The sequence below is a fragment of the Corylus avellana genome, chromosome 5, assembly GCF_965113065.1.
Source record: "Corylus avellana chromosome 5, dhCorAvel1.hap1.2, whole genome shotgun sequence".
NCBI lineage: Eukaryota > Viridiplantae > Streptophyta > Magnoliopsida > Fagales > Betulaceae > Corylus > Corylus avellana.
The window spans coordinates 17,376,414-17,393,423 of NC_142494.1; the positions used below are offsets into that span (position 1 = coordinate 17,376,414).

General features: G+C 39.5%; 2 protein-coding genes, 1 non-coding gene and 1 pseudogene across 3 annotated transcripts; 1 reads left to right on the forward strand and 3 right to left on the reverse strand.

The window, feature by feature from the left end:
• Positions 1 to 437: 437 nt before the first annotated feature.
• On the reverse strand, positions 438 to 6,637 carry LOC148585868 (uncharacterized). Its single transcript, XM_088516798.1, has 2 exons — positions 6,541 to 6,637; positions 438 to 808 (listed from the first exon to the last, which is right to left on the reverse strand). The coding sequence occupies exons 1-2, from the start codon at positions 6,635 to 6,637 to the stop codon at positions 438 to 440; spliced, it is 468 nt and encodes a 155-aa protein (XP_088372924.1).
• TRNAW-CCA (transfer RNA tryptophan (anticodon CCA)) lies at positions 5,575 to 5,648 on the forward strand. The gene has a single exon. It is a non-coding gene; the product is annotated as a tRNA-Trp (tRNA).
• Positions 6,638 to 7,712: 1,075 nt separating the features above from the next.
• Positions 7,713 to 9,119, reverse strand: LOC148585869 (uncharacterized; annotated as a pseudogene).
• Positions 9,120 to 10,910: 1,791 nt separating this feature from the next.
• On the reverse strand, positions 10,911 to 16,622 carry LOC132182341 (NAD(P)-linked oxidoreductase superfamily protein). The gene is made up of 10 exons (XM_059595558.2): positions 16,150 to 16,622; positions 14,790 to 14,881; positions 14,659 to 14,699; positions 14,402 to 14,566; positions 14,253 to 14,275; positions 14,062 to 14,133; positions 13,684 to 13,851; positions 11,918 to 12,000; positions 11,784 to 11,846; positions 10,911 to 11,349 (listed from the first exon to the last, which is right to left on the reverse strand). The coding sequence occupies exons 1-10, from the start codon at positions 16,358 to 16,360 to the stop codon at positions 11,164 to 11,166; spliced, it is 1,104 nt and encodes a 367-aa protein (XP_059451541.2). The 5' UTR covers positions 16,361 to 16,622; the 3' UTR covers positions 10,911 to 11,163.
• Positions 16,623 to 17,010: the final 388 nt, after the last annotated feature.

Genomic DNA, 17,010 nt, shown 5'->3' on the forward strand with positions numbered 1-17,010 from the left:
CTTTTCTGGGGAGTTTCCCGCTTCTACTTTTCCAGGGTGTTTTCCCACTTCTATTTCTGCTAAAGGGAACTAGCATTGATTGTCCGCCGGTCGATTGACCGGGGACACTCTGATGCTTAAGTCAATATAGGAATATCCTTGACTGTGGCATCAATAAAGTGTCCAATTTTAATTGGGAATTGAGTGGCAATATAATGAAAAATAAAGAGTTCAAAATAAATATAAAGGAAAGAGTTTAATTGTTTCTCATTGATAGTACTTCTTTAAGTGCTCTACATTCCAAGGTATGGGTAGAGGTCTCTCATCTTCCACCTACAAGTATTATGCTCCTTGCCAGTGATTGTGCACGACTCTGTAGGGTCCTTCCCATGTTGTCCTAGTTTGCCTTCTGCAGGGTCTCTAGTGGCAATCATGATCTTTCGGAGTACCCAGTCCCCCTATTTGAACTCCTTGTGCTTGACTTTCTTGTTGAAGTATTTGGCCATGTTGCGTTGGTAGGTGTCATTGGTGACTCCGGCCATATCCTGCTTCTCCTGCAATAAATCCAGGTTTAGCCTGATGCCTTCATCATTTAACCCCAAGTTGTAGCCCTTGACTTGGAAACTAACAGACCCGACTTCCACTAAAATGACTGCTTCGATCCCGAAGGCTAAGGGAAAATGGGTCTCAATCATGGGTGTTCTTTCGGTAGTCCTGTATGACCACAGTACTTCCGGTAAGAACTCCACCCAAGCTCCCTTCTTGTCTTCCAACTTCTTCTTCAAAGTCTTCATCAAGGTTTTGTTGGTTGCTTCTACATTCCCATTTGCTAGAGGGTGTCCCAGTGAGGGCAAATAATTTCGAATGTGCAATTTTTTGCACCATGCTCAAAATGGCTCGCAGTCGAATTGTTTCCTATTGTCTATTACAAAAGCGTGTGGAATCCCATATTGACAGACCATTGACTTCCAAAGGAAACTTTTTATGGTCCCAGTTGTGATTATGGCTAGAGCCTCGACTTCGGCCCACTTTGTGAAGTAATTGACTGCAACCACTATGAACTTGCTGCCTCCCTTACGCACGGGTAAGGGTCCCACGATGTCGACTTCCCATTGTGTAAAAGACCATGGTGATGAGACTGGACTCAATTCCTCCGAGGGGTTGGTAATGACCTTGTCGAACCTCTGTCATTTGTCTCCATCTCGTTGGAGTCTTTGTTCATCCTGGTGCTAGTAATACCTCGCCCTAACCATTTTATAAGCCAACATCTGACTCCCGGAATGACTGCCGCACACTCCCTTGTGTATCTCTTGCAGCACGTACTTCCTTCCCGGCCAGAGATGCATTTTAGCAAAGGTGGGGTGTAGCCTCTTTTGTAGTGAACGTTTTTGATCAAGGTATACCTAGCTTATCTCATCTGTACTTTGTGTGCTACCTTCTTTTCGTTGAGGACCTTTCCTTCTTTTAAGTAGTCGATAATCTATTTTGTCCATTCCGAGCCTTCCTCGATATGGATGACCTCTTCTTTTTTCGTTATTGAGGGCTCGGTCAGGTCCTGGACCTTCCGGTTAGAGGCTTCACTTTCTTCATCTATCCCGGATCCGAGTCGCGCCAATGCATCCACCCGAGTATTGTCTTCCCGCGGTATCTTTGTGACCACTATCTACTCAAAGATCTCCTTCAATTGTTACACTCTGGCTAGGTACTGCTTCATCTTTTTGCCCCGTGCTTCGTATTCTCCCCTTATGTGGCCCGTGACAACTTAAGAATCGCTCCTTATCTCATGGTTCTTGGCCCCCATCTCCCAAGCTATTTCCATTTTGGCAATGACAGCTTCGTACTCAACTTCGTTGTAATACTCTGATCCCATATTGGGAAGATGAGAAGAAGGGCACATAGGGTGGTTTATAAAGATAGTCATGGGTGCTAAGTCCCACATTGCCTAGTTACTAGGTGAAACTGGGCTTTATAATGAATTATAGAGAAGCTCTAAATTGACTAGTCCTTTTGGAGTAATAGCTCAGATGTGGATAGCGTTTTTCCCTAGGTCGTTACATTCGTTGTTGGAAGTGGTGAAAGTCAGCCGGATTGTAGATTCAAACACTTCTCCTTCTGAGTTGGTTAATAATGTGGTCTTTTTGTGTGCAAAAATAATCAATAATAAAATCACCACTCACAATAAGACGAATACGTGTATGATGGGGCTATGTAAAGGGTGTCGAACCTCAAGGGCTACACAGATGTTGTTATCAAGCTTGTCAAGATGAAATATAATTCAATTCAAAAGATGATCATTTGTTTTTGGATTTATAAAGTAAATGCATAAAATAAAGCAAGAGTAGATTGTGATGAGAGAGAGAAAAGGGAGTTGATTTCACCACTAACCGCATAACAATGGTCAACCATAAATTAATAAGGGAAATTAATATTATGCATGAGATAGGGCTTGTCTCACTCAAGTAATGAATAAAATAGCATAATTCAGAGATAAGTATAATCCATTTTCAGTTGGCATGGACTGATAAGCGCCAAATGTTGCACATTCCAGCCCCTGTAAACTCGCAAGTGTTAATTCCTTAGCGTTGTTATTTGTTTTTTGTTTTTGTGTTTCAGGGTTTTTTTTATACAAAATGCAATTAATTCCATTGATTTTGACCTTAAGCACACTTTGAGAAGACCTAGCACACGTCTCAGTATTTTGACCATAATTTTCTGCTCGAGTATTAGATTAAGGTAAAACTAGTGGTAGTGGAAAGTTAACTCAAAATAATACAATTCATTGTAACATATAAATTTCCTAATTCGGACATTTGCTATGCCAAAATCATCCCGCAAGATAAGAGAACAAAGTAGCCTACGTGCGTAGGTGCTCTTGAGCGCACCACAGGTGGGATCGAGCACACCTCAGCCCATGTGCATAGGTGGGCTCGAGCGCACTCATGTTGGAAAGTCTGGAAGATGCTGAAATTGATAAGTAAAGCTTTTTTAGGTCTCCTAATGCGACTAGGAGACTGAATTATGGTTTTTCTGGGATTCCTAGTGCTTCTAGGGTTTGTTTTACACCATATAAATAGGTCTCTAAGACTTGAAGAGAGGTGTGCTTAGTTTTAGACAGAAATTATCTTCTTGGAGGCTTGGAGTGTCGAAGAGAAAAGCAACATGGCAAGAGGCCATCCCAGCACCAGTATGAGGAATTAATTCGTAATAGGGCGTTGATGTAGCCATTTCCAAGTAAAAATGGTTTAATTGTATTTTAATTTGGGTTTTTCTATATTCATGATGGTTGTATAACTGTGAGAATTTATCATAATATTTATATTCAATCATTATAAAATTCTTAGCTTGTCTTAAAAAGTCGTTTATATTGATTTAACTCAATCCTTCATATTTTCTGTGATTATAAGAATGATTGTTATACAACGGTTTTAACTGACACATGATCAATAGGATTTGATAGGCCTTGCCTAGAAAAGACGGATTGTACTACATCCTAGTTTTGTGTAATTTAGGTAGACAGTTCATGCCAACCGAAGATGGGTTATGCTTATTCATTGATTGTGTGTAGCCTATTAAGGAATTAGATAATCCATACCTAAGGAAGATGGATCATACCGCATCTTAGTGGTTAGGTGGACGGTCCGAGCCAACCGAAGATGGATTATATTTATTTCTTAATAATGGCAAATTTCTTGACTACTCGAGTGAGACGAGCATGCATAATATGAATTTAGCTAATTAATTTATAATTGACCAATGTTATGCGGTTATTGGGGAAATCAACCCCCTATTATATCTCTCATGCTATTTACTTTTACGTTTCTGCATTTAGTTTAAAAACAAAACAAATCACTCATCTTTTAAATTGAGTTATATTTAATCTTGAAAAGCTTGATAACAACACTCACGCAATCCTTGAGGTTCGACACCCTCTTTATAGCCCTATCCCACAAGGATTTGTTCTATTGCGAGTGATTATTTTTATTATTGATATTTTTTAACACAAAAGGACCACATCACGAACCATCTACCTAATCTCTAGATGCGGTACAATATGTCTTCCCTAAATATGAACTATCAAATATCTTAATCAGTTACACACAATCAATGGATAATCATAACTCATCTTCGGTTAGTGCAGATAGTCTGCTTAAATTACACTAAACTAGGGTGTAGACAAGTTCGTCTTCCCTAGGCATGACCTATCAAATTCTATTGATTATGTGTTAGTTAAAACCATTGTATAAGAATCATTCATATAATCACAGAAGATATGAAGAACTGAGTTCAATCAATATAAAAGACTTTTTAAGACAAGAGAAGAATTTCATAATGATTGAATATAAACATTAAGATCAATTCTCATAGTTATACAACCATCATGCATACAGAAAAACTCAAATTAAAATACAATTAAACCATTGTTACTTGGAAAGGGCTACATGAACTCCCTATTACAGAATTAGTTGCTCATGCTGGTGATGGGATGGCCTTCTACCATGTTCATCTTCTCTTCAACTCTTCAAGTGTCTAAAAAGATATTTTCTGTCTAAAACTAAGCACACTTTTCACTTGAAGTTTGAGGCCTATTTATAGGGTGTAAAACAAACCCTAGAAGCCATGAAAATCCTAGAAAAATCGTAAGTCAGTCTCCCAGTCGGATTAAGAGAGCTAAAAAGGCTTTCCATAGTAGTTCCGGACTCCAGGGTGTCTTTGCCGCCCATGTGGGCTCGAGCGCACTGTAGCTAGGCTCAAGCTCAGCTATAGTAACCTGCAATAGTAACTTGCTACAGTAACATGCTACAATAATTTTGCTACAGTAACTTGAAATGCATTTTAAGAACAAATTCAATGAGATTAATTGTATTTTTCCTTATGAACCTGAAAACACAAAAAAAAAAAAAAAAACACAAAATCAAATAGATAATAGTGCTAAGGAATTAACATATACTATTAGTTAAGGAGCTTGAATGTGAGAGCAAATGAACGGCGGTAAAATATATCAGAAAATTTTAGTTTTTTTATTCTTCCGTATTCCGATCAGGCACCAAATCCTTTTTTGGTAAGACCCGCATAGAAATATGCTAATGACGTGAGGGGCGCGCTCTACCACTGAGCTAATAGCCTGTCGTGCGGGCCTCCTGCCGGGGCCCGCTATGCAAGAAATTTTTGGACTTAGTTTGAGGGTTTTATTGAATCATCGTAGTTGTAGTATGAATCTGAGGTTTTAATCGATTCATAGGGTCTTAACAAGAGAATTCCTATCAATAATAAAGAAAACAGAAGTAAAGCTGCATTACACACAAATAAAAATTGGTAAATAGAAGATTTAATGCTAGAATCAGACCTGCTATTAACGTGGGTATTTCCGTCTCCAAAGTAGGATCCGTAGCTCAAATTAAAGCCATGAAACAAGTAGCCGGCAAATTAAAATTGGAATTGGCACAATTCGCAGAATTAGAAGCCTTTTCGCAATTCGCTTCTGATCTCGATAAAGCTACTCAGAATCAATTGGCACCAGAATGTTTCAGTTTATGCTCCTACCTATTATCTGGATATACCAAGAAAGATGTACAGTCTAATGAGGCTACTTATGAAGCGCTCTTAGTTCAGTTCGGTAGAACGTGGGTCTCCAAAACCCGATGTCGTAGGTTCAAATCCTACAGAGCGTGATTCCATTCTTGTTATTCTTAGGTCGAAAATTACAATGAAATAGGAGGTCAATCAAAAAAAGATATATTAATTAATCAAAGGTCCAACTGATTGCCCCGAAATGACCTAGCCCAATAGGGAAATCCCAATTCATTGGGCCTTTTGATGCAATCAAATATTCGGCGCTTATTAGTTAACACCACACCGACTCCACTTCTCTTTCTTATGGACAATACGTCTACGTACGCCACCCACGCTTCTCCGAGAGAAAGTTTTTCCTCTTCTAGAAAGTTGCAGAATTTGACTACGAAATCTGCTAGTGCTTGTCGCTTTATCGTCACCCTTGGGTGGTATTCTATATCGATCTCCACGAGTTCGATCGCCCAGTTGACTAGCCTATCTGAGATATCGGGTTTCTGCAGAATCTTCTTCAAGGGACACTTAGTTAGCACCCTAACAGTATGGGCCTAGAAGTAGGGTCTTAACCTCCTAGCTGAGACCAATAATGCAAATGCTAGCTTCTCTACCTGTGATTATCTCTCTTCTGCTCCATGAAGGGCTTGGCTAATGACGAACTTACAGTAGATGGAGACACCGCCAGATAACGATGGGCTCTTAAGGTACTCCTTTAGCTCCCAGAGAGCTCTATCACAATCTTTGTACTAGGAAAAGGCCTTCCTCAAAATCTTGAAAAATGGCAAGCATTTATCCGTGGAGCGGGAGATGAACTTGTTCAAAGCAGTGATCCTTCCCGTGAGCTGCTGTATCTGCTTTATGTTTTGAGGGGCCTGCATATCCAGCACTACCCTTATCTTCTCGAATTTGGCTTCAATCCTCTTTAGGATACCAGGAATCCGAGGAACTTTCCCGAGGATACTCCGAATGCGCACTTTTTTAGGTTAAGCTTCATACCGTACTTCCTCAGCGTTTGGAATGCTTCGTCCAAGTCATGGATATTTTTGACAGCTTGTATGCCCTTCGCCAGCATGTCGTCTACATAGACCTCCATGTTCCTTCCAATTTGGTGCTTAAACATCTTGTTTACGAGCCTCTAGTATGTTGCCCCAGCATTTTTTAACCCGAAGGGCATCACCTTCAAGTCACGGTCAATTTTGAAAGAAGTTCTTTCCTAGTCTGCTTCGTGTATAGATATCTGGTTGTAGCCAAAAAAGGTGTCTATGAAGCTTAGCTGCTCATGCCCGGACATCGAATCCATAAGGATATCTATGTGTTGGAGTGGGTAGCTGTCTTTCAGGCATGCCTTGTTGAGATCTGTGAAGTCTACGTACATCCTCCACCGCCCATTGGACTTCTTCACCAGTACTACATTGGTTATCCACTCCGGGTAAGAGACTTCCCTTGTGAATCCTGCATCCAGCAGCGTCTTAATTTCCACTTCCACTGCCTGGCTCTTCTCGAGAGCGTAGGATCTCCTCTTCTGAATCACTGGTTTGTGATTAGGGTTCGCATTGAGTCGATGCACCATTACTCGCAGATCAATTCCCAGCATATCCTCATGGCTCCATGCAAACACGTCTCAATTTCCCCGAAGGAAAGTTACTAGCTCATCTTTTATTCCCGATCCTACTCGCACCCTTTGGTCAGGGTTTCCCACCGAGAACTCCTCTAGTTCCTCGACAAGTTCCCCACCTTGTAATTGCTACTTCTCTTCTTCTGAGTACCCCCCCTCGGGAGTGGAGGGGTTTTGATAATTCTTCAACACTAAGTGGTAGCATTGTCAAGCGCTCCACTAATCTCCTTCTACTTCGCCTATTTTGCCCTCAATTGGAAACTTCATCTTGAGGTGGGGAGTTGAAGTGATAGCTCAGAGTTCGTTAAGGGCGACCCTAATGATAATGGCATTGTATGCCGAGGGTATGTCCACCAACAGGAACTTTGCAGGATGGTTGTCTGCTTGGGGACCGTTCCTACTGTGACCGGCAGTTCGATGCATCCAAGTCCTATTCTCTTGTGAATCTCGTCAATGGGAAGCGTTCCGGGGCAATCCTCTCCCGTGGGATGTTGAGTTGTTTAAAAGCCAATAGGTACAGAATATCAGCTGAACTCCCGTTGTCCACTAAAATCTAATGGATATTATGATTGGCCACAGTCAAAGTGGTGACCAGGGCATCTCTGTGCGGGAGCAATACTCTTGCGCAATCATCATCTGAAAACTCGATTATCGAGGATTCTTCCTTCTGGAACTTCGGAGGTCTCTCTACAGCGTAGACCTCCCAATCCTTTGCTTGCGAAGCATAGGCCTTCCTCGAGGAATTAGACTCTCCACCCCCTCCGAATCCTTTTACAATTGTTCGAATTTCAACTAGAACGCCTCGATTCCCGGCATCTCCATGGCGTTGGTTCCTGCTTCACTCTCGTATTCGATCAGCTCCATTTTCTCCATTGTCCCAAGGTGGTCTCTCCTGATCTCAGTCATTACCTTGAGGGTGATGCTCTCTGGGATGATGATCCCGTTGCTCCTCTCGCGGAGGTTATTCCCGAGGCTTGTATTCCTGGGGCTGTTGGTTCTGGGGCTGGCCTCTTCGGTTATCATCCTGTTGATTCCTTTGCTCTCCCAAAAACCGAACCAGTTTCCTGTTCTTGATGAATTTCTCTATTGCCATACAAAGGGCTATACAACCCTTAGTGTTATGCCCCGCTCCTTCATGGAACTCGCAGTATTTGTCCTTGTTCCTGTTCAGAGGAACGCTTGTTATTCTGGGTGGCCTTCGGAAAGCCAGGTCATTCTTGATCTCCATTAAGATCTCATGGACCCCGGTACTGAGTGGTGTGAAGTCGAAGTCTTTGAATTTCTTCTTCTGCACTTCTTCCCCCAAGAAACCGATTTCTCGAAATCTTTCCTTTTTTTCTTAGAGGTCTTTTCTTGCAGTCTCCTTGTGCTAGTTAGCGCCTTCAATGTTTCATCTTGATTGATGAACTCTTCATTCTTGTCCATCAATCTCCGATGGGTGGGTGGCTGCTTCCAAGCCAGTTTTCTCATTAGCGCCTCTTCAGGAGATATTCCCTAGTACAATGCAGAGAAAATCATATCCTCAAGTGGATCTTCAACTCCCATCTTCTCCAAATTGAACTGGACGATGAATTCTTTGAGGGATTCGTCGTCTCGCTATTGCAGGGTTAACAAATAACCCGACGGTTTCTTCCTTACTCGCGTAGCCAGGAACTAGGTCAGGGACATTTTGCCCAGATCTTCGAATTTGTCGACGGAGTTTGTAGGTAGCCTCCTGAACCAATCCCGAGCATTTCCCGAAAGGGTGAGAGGGAATGCTCAGTAGGCCACTTCGTCGGAGGTGTCGTGGAGATCTAGGTGGGTCAGAAATTCTCCAAGTGCTCAATGGGATCCCCCATTCCCACATAGCTCAGTATTTGGGAATCTTGAACTTCTTGGGTAACTTAAATTTTGCTACCCGTTTAGTGAAGGGTGAGCCTGTGCCCATCAGCAATTTGTCAACCAACGTTGACTTTCCTTCCTCCTTGCACCTCCGCAAACTTTCGCTCCAACTTTCACTCTAGTTCTTTCACGATTTTGTTAACATCCTCCGGGTCATTCTCCTGTCTTCATTCCTTCTAGTGATTGCTTTGCCGAGGTTGATCTTAACGGTTGTTCTTCTCCTTACGCCTCTCCTGTCGCGCACCTTCTAGGTTCGTCTAGCTTTGTTCGTCCTCCAGGTAAACCTGCGAGTTAGACAGATCCATTCTTCAATCAAATAGCTCTTCGTTTCTCTAAATCAAGGCTGCTACTTGTTCTTCCAAAGCAGCTATGTGATTCTGCTCTTATGTTCTTTGGTTGAGTGGCTCGTTGGGAGGTAGGAGTACTCTTCCTCCGTTCTCCAAAGCCTGGTTTCACGAATTCAGCTAATTTGGTTGGGCATTGTGGTTTTGCTGGACCTTTGCCCAGGCTTGGTTGCTGGAGCGTGTTTCGACTGCCATACTAGATATATTTTTATGAGAAACGAAACAATCATTCCCACAGACAGTGCCAAACTATTAAAACAGTTTCCAACACGGTGTGAAAGTGTCCTCCAAGATCGAACCTAGAAGAATAAACAAGGTAAACACGAAGAGAAAGCGCCCTGTATTGAGTGAGATCTCCTTCCGATGCTCAAGTAAGATCTTTGAGAAAAGTGTATATATTCTTTATGTATACTGTGTAAGTTGATACCTGGAGTTCAACCTATTTATAGGCTGATAGATTTACTTGAACTAGAACTCTATATTCGATCTTATTCGAGCCTTGTAGCAATCTTATTCGAACCTTGTAGCTTGATTTGAATTGAGAGTAACAGTTGTATGTAAGCTCTAACACTATCCTTATGATATTGGATAATCATCAAAGGAGTCTCTAACTCAATGGGAGTCAACCATTGAATACCAGAAGTTAGTTTGGCAACTGTGCTTGATCATAGTAATAAGATAATCCTCGGGAAGCTATGGGGTTGACAGCCTCGGGGGATCTATCCTAGGGTAACCGGGCCTTGGTAGTATCTTTCCTCTTCTCACTGTCTACTCTAGTGGGCTGGACCTTTATTAACTATGGACTATGTTAACGAGGACTTAGCCCATGGTTTTGTTTATGGGAAGTTTATTCTCCCAACAGTATTGAAACCTAGAAGCAACCACAATTGCAAGCAAAGACCAAATTCCTAATGACCGATCAGTTGGAATGGGAGGCTACGTGTGTTGATATAAATAACCATCATAGACACACTCAAATAACCTTTATATGAAAAATAATCAAGCAACAATTGTAGTCAATCACGTGGCAAGCATACTAGGTAATTAGCAATCTACAGCCCACCATCTAATCGGACAATCACCCAATCACCCTCACAAGGAAACTCACTCAACTCCTCTTAGAATCTTCTCCGCATGAAAACTCAGCAAATACCAATAGCTAGCAATGCAACCAAAAAGGAAACAATACATCTATCACCCAATAGGGAAAACTACACACTGTTGACACTAATGTTACAGTGTTAGACCACTCCCAAAGAGCCTCTCTCATTAGGAGCATACATCTCTAAGTAAGTACATTCTCTCACACTCTCTTCATTCGGTTCTCTAAAAAATCATATTGACTTAAGCATTAGAGGAAACCGCTGGCCTGGAAAGGACCAAGGGATCCTGTGGTTTCCTGTGACTTTTTCTCTTTATTTTGCAGAAGTTATATCGCCGGTTCAACCGTCCAAAAATCACTTCAACAAAAACAATCACAAGCAAGTGGCGTGCCTCTTTCTCGGTTGACAGTAAGCACCTTCATGAAAGCAGAACTTTTCAAATAAAAAAGGTTCATTCCAATAGAATCACCAACCTATGATACAGAATTTCAGTCTAAATCCAGTTCCAAATCCTGAAAGGTCGTATATCTTGTAAGCCTGTATAAATTGCAGTACCCATTTGCTTAGTGAGATTCATATACAGAAGTGAAATCTATTAACGTTTGTAATTGATGTAAGAAGTGTTCTTTCAGAGCTTAGTGAATAAGAGATTTATTTTTTCATGTTTGTATAAACTTTACAATTTCTCAACAGGGAAACCAACTACAGGTTTAATCTCCGAGGCCAAAGAGCGCAGCTCATTTATTTCTTCATCAGTAAGCCTCCAGCCAAGTGCTCCTGCAAATTCCTCAGCTTGTTCTGCAGTTTTGGCTCCTGGTATTGGCACAACATTCTCCTGGGCTATTAGCCAGTTAAGAACCACCTATAAAGAGGAACCTGATCATTAGTAAACCTCAGTGCAATGAATCAGTCATGCAGGTCACTTGGAAACCTAACAACAAGCCTTTTTCTAATTTCAGGAATTTTGCAAATGGAACCATTAATATGTAGTTTTAAACCTGATTTATTGTACATAAGCCACAGGAAGATGGTCTACAAAAAAAAGGATACTAGATAAAACTTGCTGTCTCAGATGTGCATAGTATCTATTCCAAACATGAATGGAATAGCACAAGCCAGTATGTATGAAGTGTTTGTTTCTTGTGTATGAATTCCAGTACAACTAAAGTTGCTACAATACAGATTTCTTAGCGAAATTTTCCTTGCCACTGCTTCAGCAGGCTAGAAATAACAAATGTAGAGCATCTGTGTTGATGAGATCACATGATATAGAACATTTAAAGAAGAAAAACAAACCTGTGTGGGAGTTTTACTGTAGCCCTCTCCTATTTCTCCGATTCTGTTCAGTAGCGGCTGGAGCTGCACGGCCAGAAGTATTTTAACAATGTAATTGGAACTAAAAGTTAATAGATCATTTCCACAGGCCTTACCCTTGTTAGAAACTCAGGAGTATAAATCCGCCTTCGAGGACCAGTTGGTGGATTTTCTGGTGAATACTTTCCCGTAAGAATGCCTACAATGTGTTAAAAACATTATATATCACTGTACTTCTCTCTCTCTCTCACTCATGAGCATATATTACTGTACTTCTCACATTATATGTCTAACCATTTATTAAGCTTGGCTTACAGATTACATTGCAGCAGGACCGTGCTAAATGATTGAACCACTTTAACAAACAGTTGAGAAGGTCTTGGGACTGTAAGAGAACCCAGCTTGGATTAACAAGTCTGTATGCAAATAAACTCTATTTGAAGTGCTTATAAAACTAAGGTAAACTTCATAACCATAGACTTGTTTGTCAGGCAAAAATATTGTCTTCCCTAATTTGTGTTTCCCTAATTTGCGTTAATATTTTCATATCTAGTTTATTTTCTTTTATCTCAAAAACATTTAGCAGTGGCTATCACTTCATGGGCGATTGCAACCGTTTACCGGACTTATATGGAATGGTAATGGTACAATTTTAATAGAATGACTATCTACCAAAAAACAGGACAGCATTTATCACCTATTGCTCCCACTGACTATCTATTAAACTTTCCTGTGCAAGATAGACACTCCCACTTTATCTACACTTAAAAGGAACTACAATCAACCATAACAAACACAAAACCGGATAAGTTGTTCACAAGAATGAATCAGATAGTAAAGAAATACATGGTTTTAAATATCTATTGCAAAAAACACAATGCCTCTCTCTCTCTCTCTCTCTCTCTCTCTATATATATATATATATATCCCCCCTTTTTTTCTTCAAAAAAAAGTGAAAATTCTAAAGACCGAAGGCCATTTGTGGATATTGTCCACATCGGGTCACCATATATTTCACTTTTTTTTAAAATTTTTTTTTTTAAAAAAAAATGGGATATTTTGCGCATTTTAACAAAAAAATTGGTGAAATTAAAAGGGAAAAATTATTGGGATACTGATATTGCAAAAATTAAAAGTTTGAGGTTTTGATTGTAAAAACGCTGACACTTTGGGAGGTAAGTGAAGTTTCCCCCATCTATATATCTATTAACTTTGAATTTAGATTCTAATTAAATTGGATCCTAATAAAATTGAGTTAGATCCATTTATTATCAGTTTTAGATTTTATATGTGGATCTTAACCTTCGGATCTATTGATTGATTTTGGATCTAATTTACTCATCTCACCTATTAAAAGATAGTTTGAGCCCACGCTTGAGGGAGAGTGTTTATGTATTCATTAAATTATTAAATTTACTTCTTCCTATTAGCTTAAGCTTTTGAAATAAGTGGTTGATTTAACAAGAGGAATTGGTTTTCTTTTTCCTTCAACAAAACTGCAGCATATAGTGGAATAGTAATAGACACAGATACATATTAAAACAAAAGTACTAATGGAAACCAAAGACAAAGAATAAAATGCTGTAGAAAAGAAAAGAGTGTTTGAATTCTCGGATGGATAAGCCTATTTCCTTCCAACCTCATATACACCTTTTGCTTTTGAAATTTCTGGTCAAAGTGCTCAAGTTTATATCATTGGTCCTCACAATTTGCAGTCATACTAGGATAAGTAAGATTCATTAAACTGAGAGTACAATGTTTCTCCCTGCGCATCTTATTGCCAATTGGGGCTAGCTTATGATTTCAGTGGAAATGACTAATATGTATATGTAGCACCTTATAAACATAATGAAGCAAGACCGTAGAAGTGTAGGAAATTTACCTTGAGCTATAGGTGAATATGCGATCAAAGAGATCCCAAGTTCATCACAGGCAGCCTTCACACCGTTCTCCTCCGGTGCCCTATATATGAGGCTGTAATTGACTTGGTTTGAGGCCAGTGGGATACCTCTCTTTTTAAGCTTGTTGTATGCATCACGCAGTCGCTTTTCTGAAATACAGAAAAATCTCACCATCAAGTTAAGGAAGAAACTTTTCCAAGCCATCTTCATTCATTAAAAAAAAAAAAAAAAAGAAAAAAAAAAAAAAAGGAAACAGGAAAACAAAAAGAAGACAATGATTACTCATGGAAAAAAAAGTTATGCATGTTTTAATCTGTGTAGCTCAGTAAATAGTAAGAAGCTAAATAGCAGAAATATACCATTGTAGTTTGAAACACCAACAGCCTTCACTAGGCCCTGCTCAACAGCATCTCCAATACCATCAATATACCCTGAAAATGATTTTTCAATGAACTAAGCCTCTTCAGAATCCGGGATTTCTGTAAACACCTGATTCTATTAGTTACACGAATTTTATTGTTCAATGAGACAGTAGAAACACATTAACAACCTTCATTTCCCCATATTCCAGGCCTGCAATTAGCAAGGAACACTTGGTTAGCTAGTATTGCCTTTATTCATTAATTAAAAAAAAAAAAAAAAAAAAAAATTGAAGAATGCTTATATAGAAATCATACAAAAGGCTCATGAATCACAGACCAATGGAGTTGATACAGGTCTACTGAAGAAAGTCCAAGGCGACAGAGGGAATCCTTAAGGGCATTAAGTACACTCTCACGGCCAAGTCTCCATGGCAAAGCTGCAAACTTGGTTGCAACAGCAACCTCCACTGTTGGATCCTTTTCCTTCCTTTCCCTGATAAATCTGTAACGTAGTGCAAGAACTCTAGCAGGTTCATCCGACTGTGTATTGTCTGAAGTAGAAATTTAAACCACAGTCAAATTGGTAGAATGTACCTTCCCAGTAGAGTTTCTGAATTTATTGCACCCATTGAAAACTGCAAAAAATGATAATATTTTTTAGACAGCTAACACTTTCACTGCATTTAATGGATAAGAATGGAATAAAAATAAGGCCCACTGCTCACCCTAGAGCCATAAACTTCAGCAGTATCAAAGAAAGTTATCCCACGATCAACACTAACATCAAACGCAGCCTTAGCAGCCTTCAATTTTCTATCTGAAATCATCACATAGAAAAAAGAAATGTGAACATTTTCTACAGTTGATTATCAGGAAAAATTTGTGGCTAATCACTTAGGTTGATGACGAGGGTTATTTCTTTTGTGGCTAATCACTTATGTTGGCACACAACAAACTGGGAATTACAGGCAGTACCCTTTGTTTTTTTTGTACAAAACAAGGATGGAGATGGTCTTTTAGAAATGGTGGGTGATTTCTTCAGACTGTATAATTCAAATTAGACGTGTCTGTGGAAGTGTCTTGTTAGAATAGAAGAAGTTGAGGGGAATAGATAGAACTCCTGCAACTCCTTAGGTGGCTTTCTTTGTTTGAACAGCTTCCTTGGGCAAGAATCTCAAAATGAAGAACCTCACCAAGCATAAGAAGACTATTATCAATTGGTGACACGTGTAGGAGTAATGGGGAAACAGTGGATCAATTCAGTACTTCATTTTTTAGTTCTTAGAGGTTTATGGTCTCTCCGGCATTAGCCAGGTCATCTCTAGAAATGAGGTGAAGTACCTGGCCTTTTTCTGCAGATTTTTAGTATTTCAAATTTGAGCTAAACATTTTTTTTTTTTAATTCAAAATTAAAATGTGCGTTTCAAATTATAGAAAAACACATTTACATTTTCATTGGGAAAGCATATACCCCATCAAACAAGTAACCGAGTTATATTCCTACAATTGTGTCAATGTTCACATATCCAGCCGTTTTTAGGAAGAAAAGATAATTCTCATAAATAATTGCTAGACAATTGGTTCTCATTTTATTCGGAGCCTCTTGGGTCATGCCTAGCAATATTGCAGAGCTACTTCAATGTTAAAAGAGGCAAGGTCGTGGACAATCCAAAGAGGCCATATAGAAAGTCATCCCTAGTTTACTTATGTGGAGCATTTATCGAGTCAAGTGTTCTTCAACTAAAATCTTCCTTTTTGAGTGCCCTCTTTAGATTGGGCTCTAACTTTGGTTCCTAATTTCTCGTAGATTTTGTTAACTTTTTAGATTTTCAACCCCTGTAGAGTGGTTGCTTCAAGTGAGCTTCCCTCTTCTTCTAATAAATTATCAGTCATCAAAATAATTGCTAGAAAAAGAAAATACATAAATGAACATAAAATGGCATACTAGTTCAAAACACCAAGTATAGGGCCAAGCAAAACTTGTTTAAATCTACAGTTTATAAGAAAGATTAAGTACCAATTCCAAATGGGAATCTCAAAAACAATTTTTTTTCCCCATTTCTTGAGAGAATTGAAGGAACTTACCATCCCATTCAAAGTTATTCCAATAGCTGGTGTCACCCCAAGACCAGGCTCCAATCCCAAGCCTTGTGACCTTCAATTCTGAGCCCCCAAGCTTCACCTTCTCTTTCTCTGATTTCAAAGCAGTGAAGTCCTCAGAAGCAACAGCTCTTGTTCTTTGAACTCTGCTGTGACTGAATGCAGAAAAGCAGGCACTGCTAACATGCATGGCCATGATTCCTTGTAATTACACAACTCCAAAAACAACTAATTCAAAACAAGAAATGGGTTTCGCAGATTCCAGAAAATACTTTGTGAAAGTGAACTAAAATGCCAGGATTTCAGAAGAATTGGATTAGAAAGTGAACAGTGGGACACAAAATGGGATCAGGGATGATGCCTTCAGAGGCGGAGAATAGATGGTTGGTGACAGAAATTTTCGTGGGCAAACGGAAGCGCAGAGAAATGGTTTTGAAACGAACACGTCAGATGGTCACTTTGGGTGGTCGTATTCCTCAAAAGTTAAAAGCGTGTTGATATTTCTCTGCATACATGCAGCCAATGAGCCAATTAGAAATTTTGAGACGAAAAAACTCAAAAAGTAAAAGACAGATTAATGCGATGGCGGCCACATTTATTTATTTTTTATTTATTTATTTTTATTTTTAATTTCCTCAGATTCGTATTCAATAAAATAATGAATCCCCAAAGGGTTGATCAATATGGTAACACTAAATAAGATATCTAATTGATAGCAAATATAATGTGTTAGAACACTGTCCCCAAGCCAAATATCGAGCCAAGGAGACTTGTAAAAAAGACTTAAAGGTTAGAGAGGTATTTATTTCTCTCACTCGGTTCTTAAAAAATAATATCTACCTAAGA

Coding starts and splice junctions, on each gene's coding strand:
- LOC148585868 (XM_088516798.1), bottom strand. CDS start 6,637: ATGGAGGTCTATGTAGACGACATGCTGGCGAAGGGCATACAAGCTGTC. Junction 809..6,540: donor CCAAACGCTGAGGAAGTACG/GTATGAAGCTTA, acceptor GACACCCTCTAG/CAAATGGGAATGTAGAAGCA.
- LOC132182341 (XM_059595558.2), bottom strand. CDS start 16,360: ATGGCCATGCATGTTAGCAGTGCCTGCTTTTCTGCATTCAGTCACAGC. Junction 14,276..14,401: donor GACCTGTATCAACTCCATTG/GTCTGTGATTCA, acceptor TGCTAATTGCAG/GCCTGGAATATGGGGAAATG. Junction 14,134..14,252: donor TGGAATATGGGGAAATGAAG/GTTGTTAATGTG, acceptor AATCATTTTCAG/GGTATATTGATGGTATTGGA.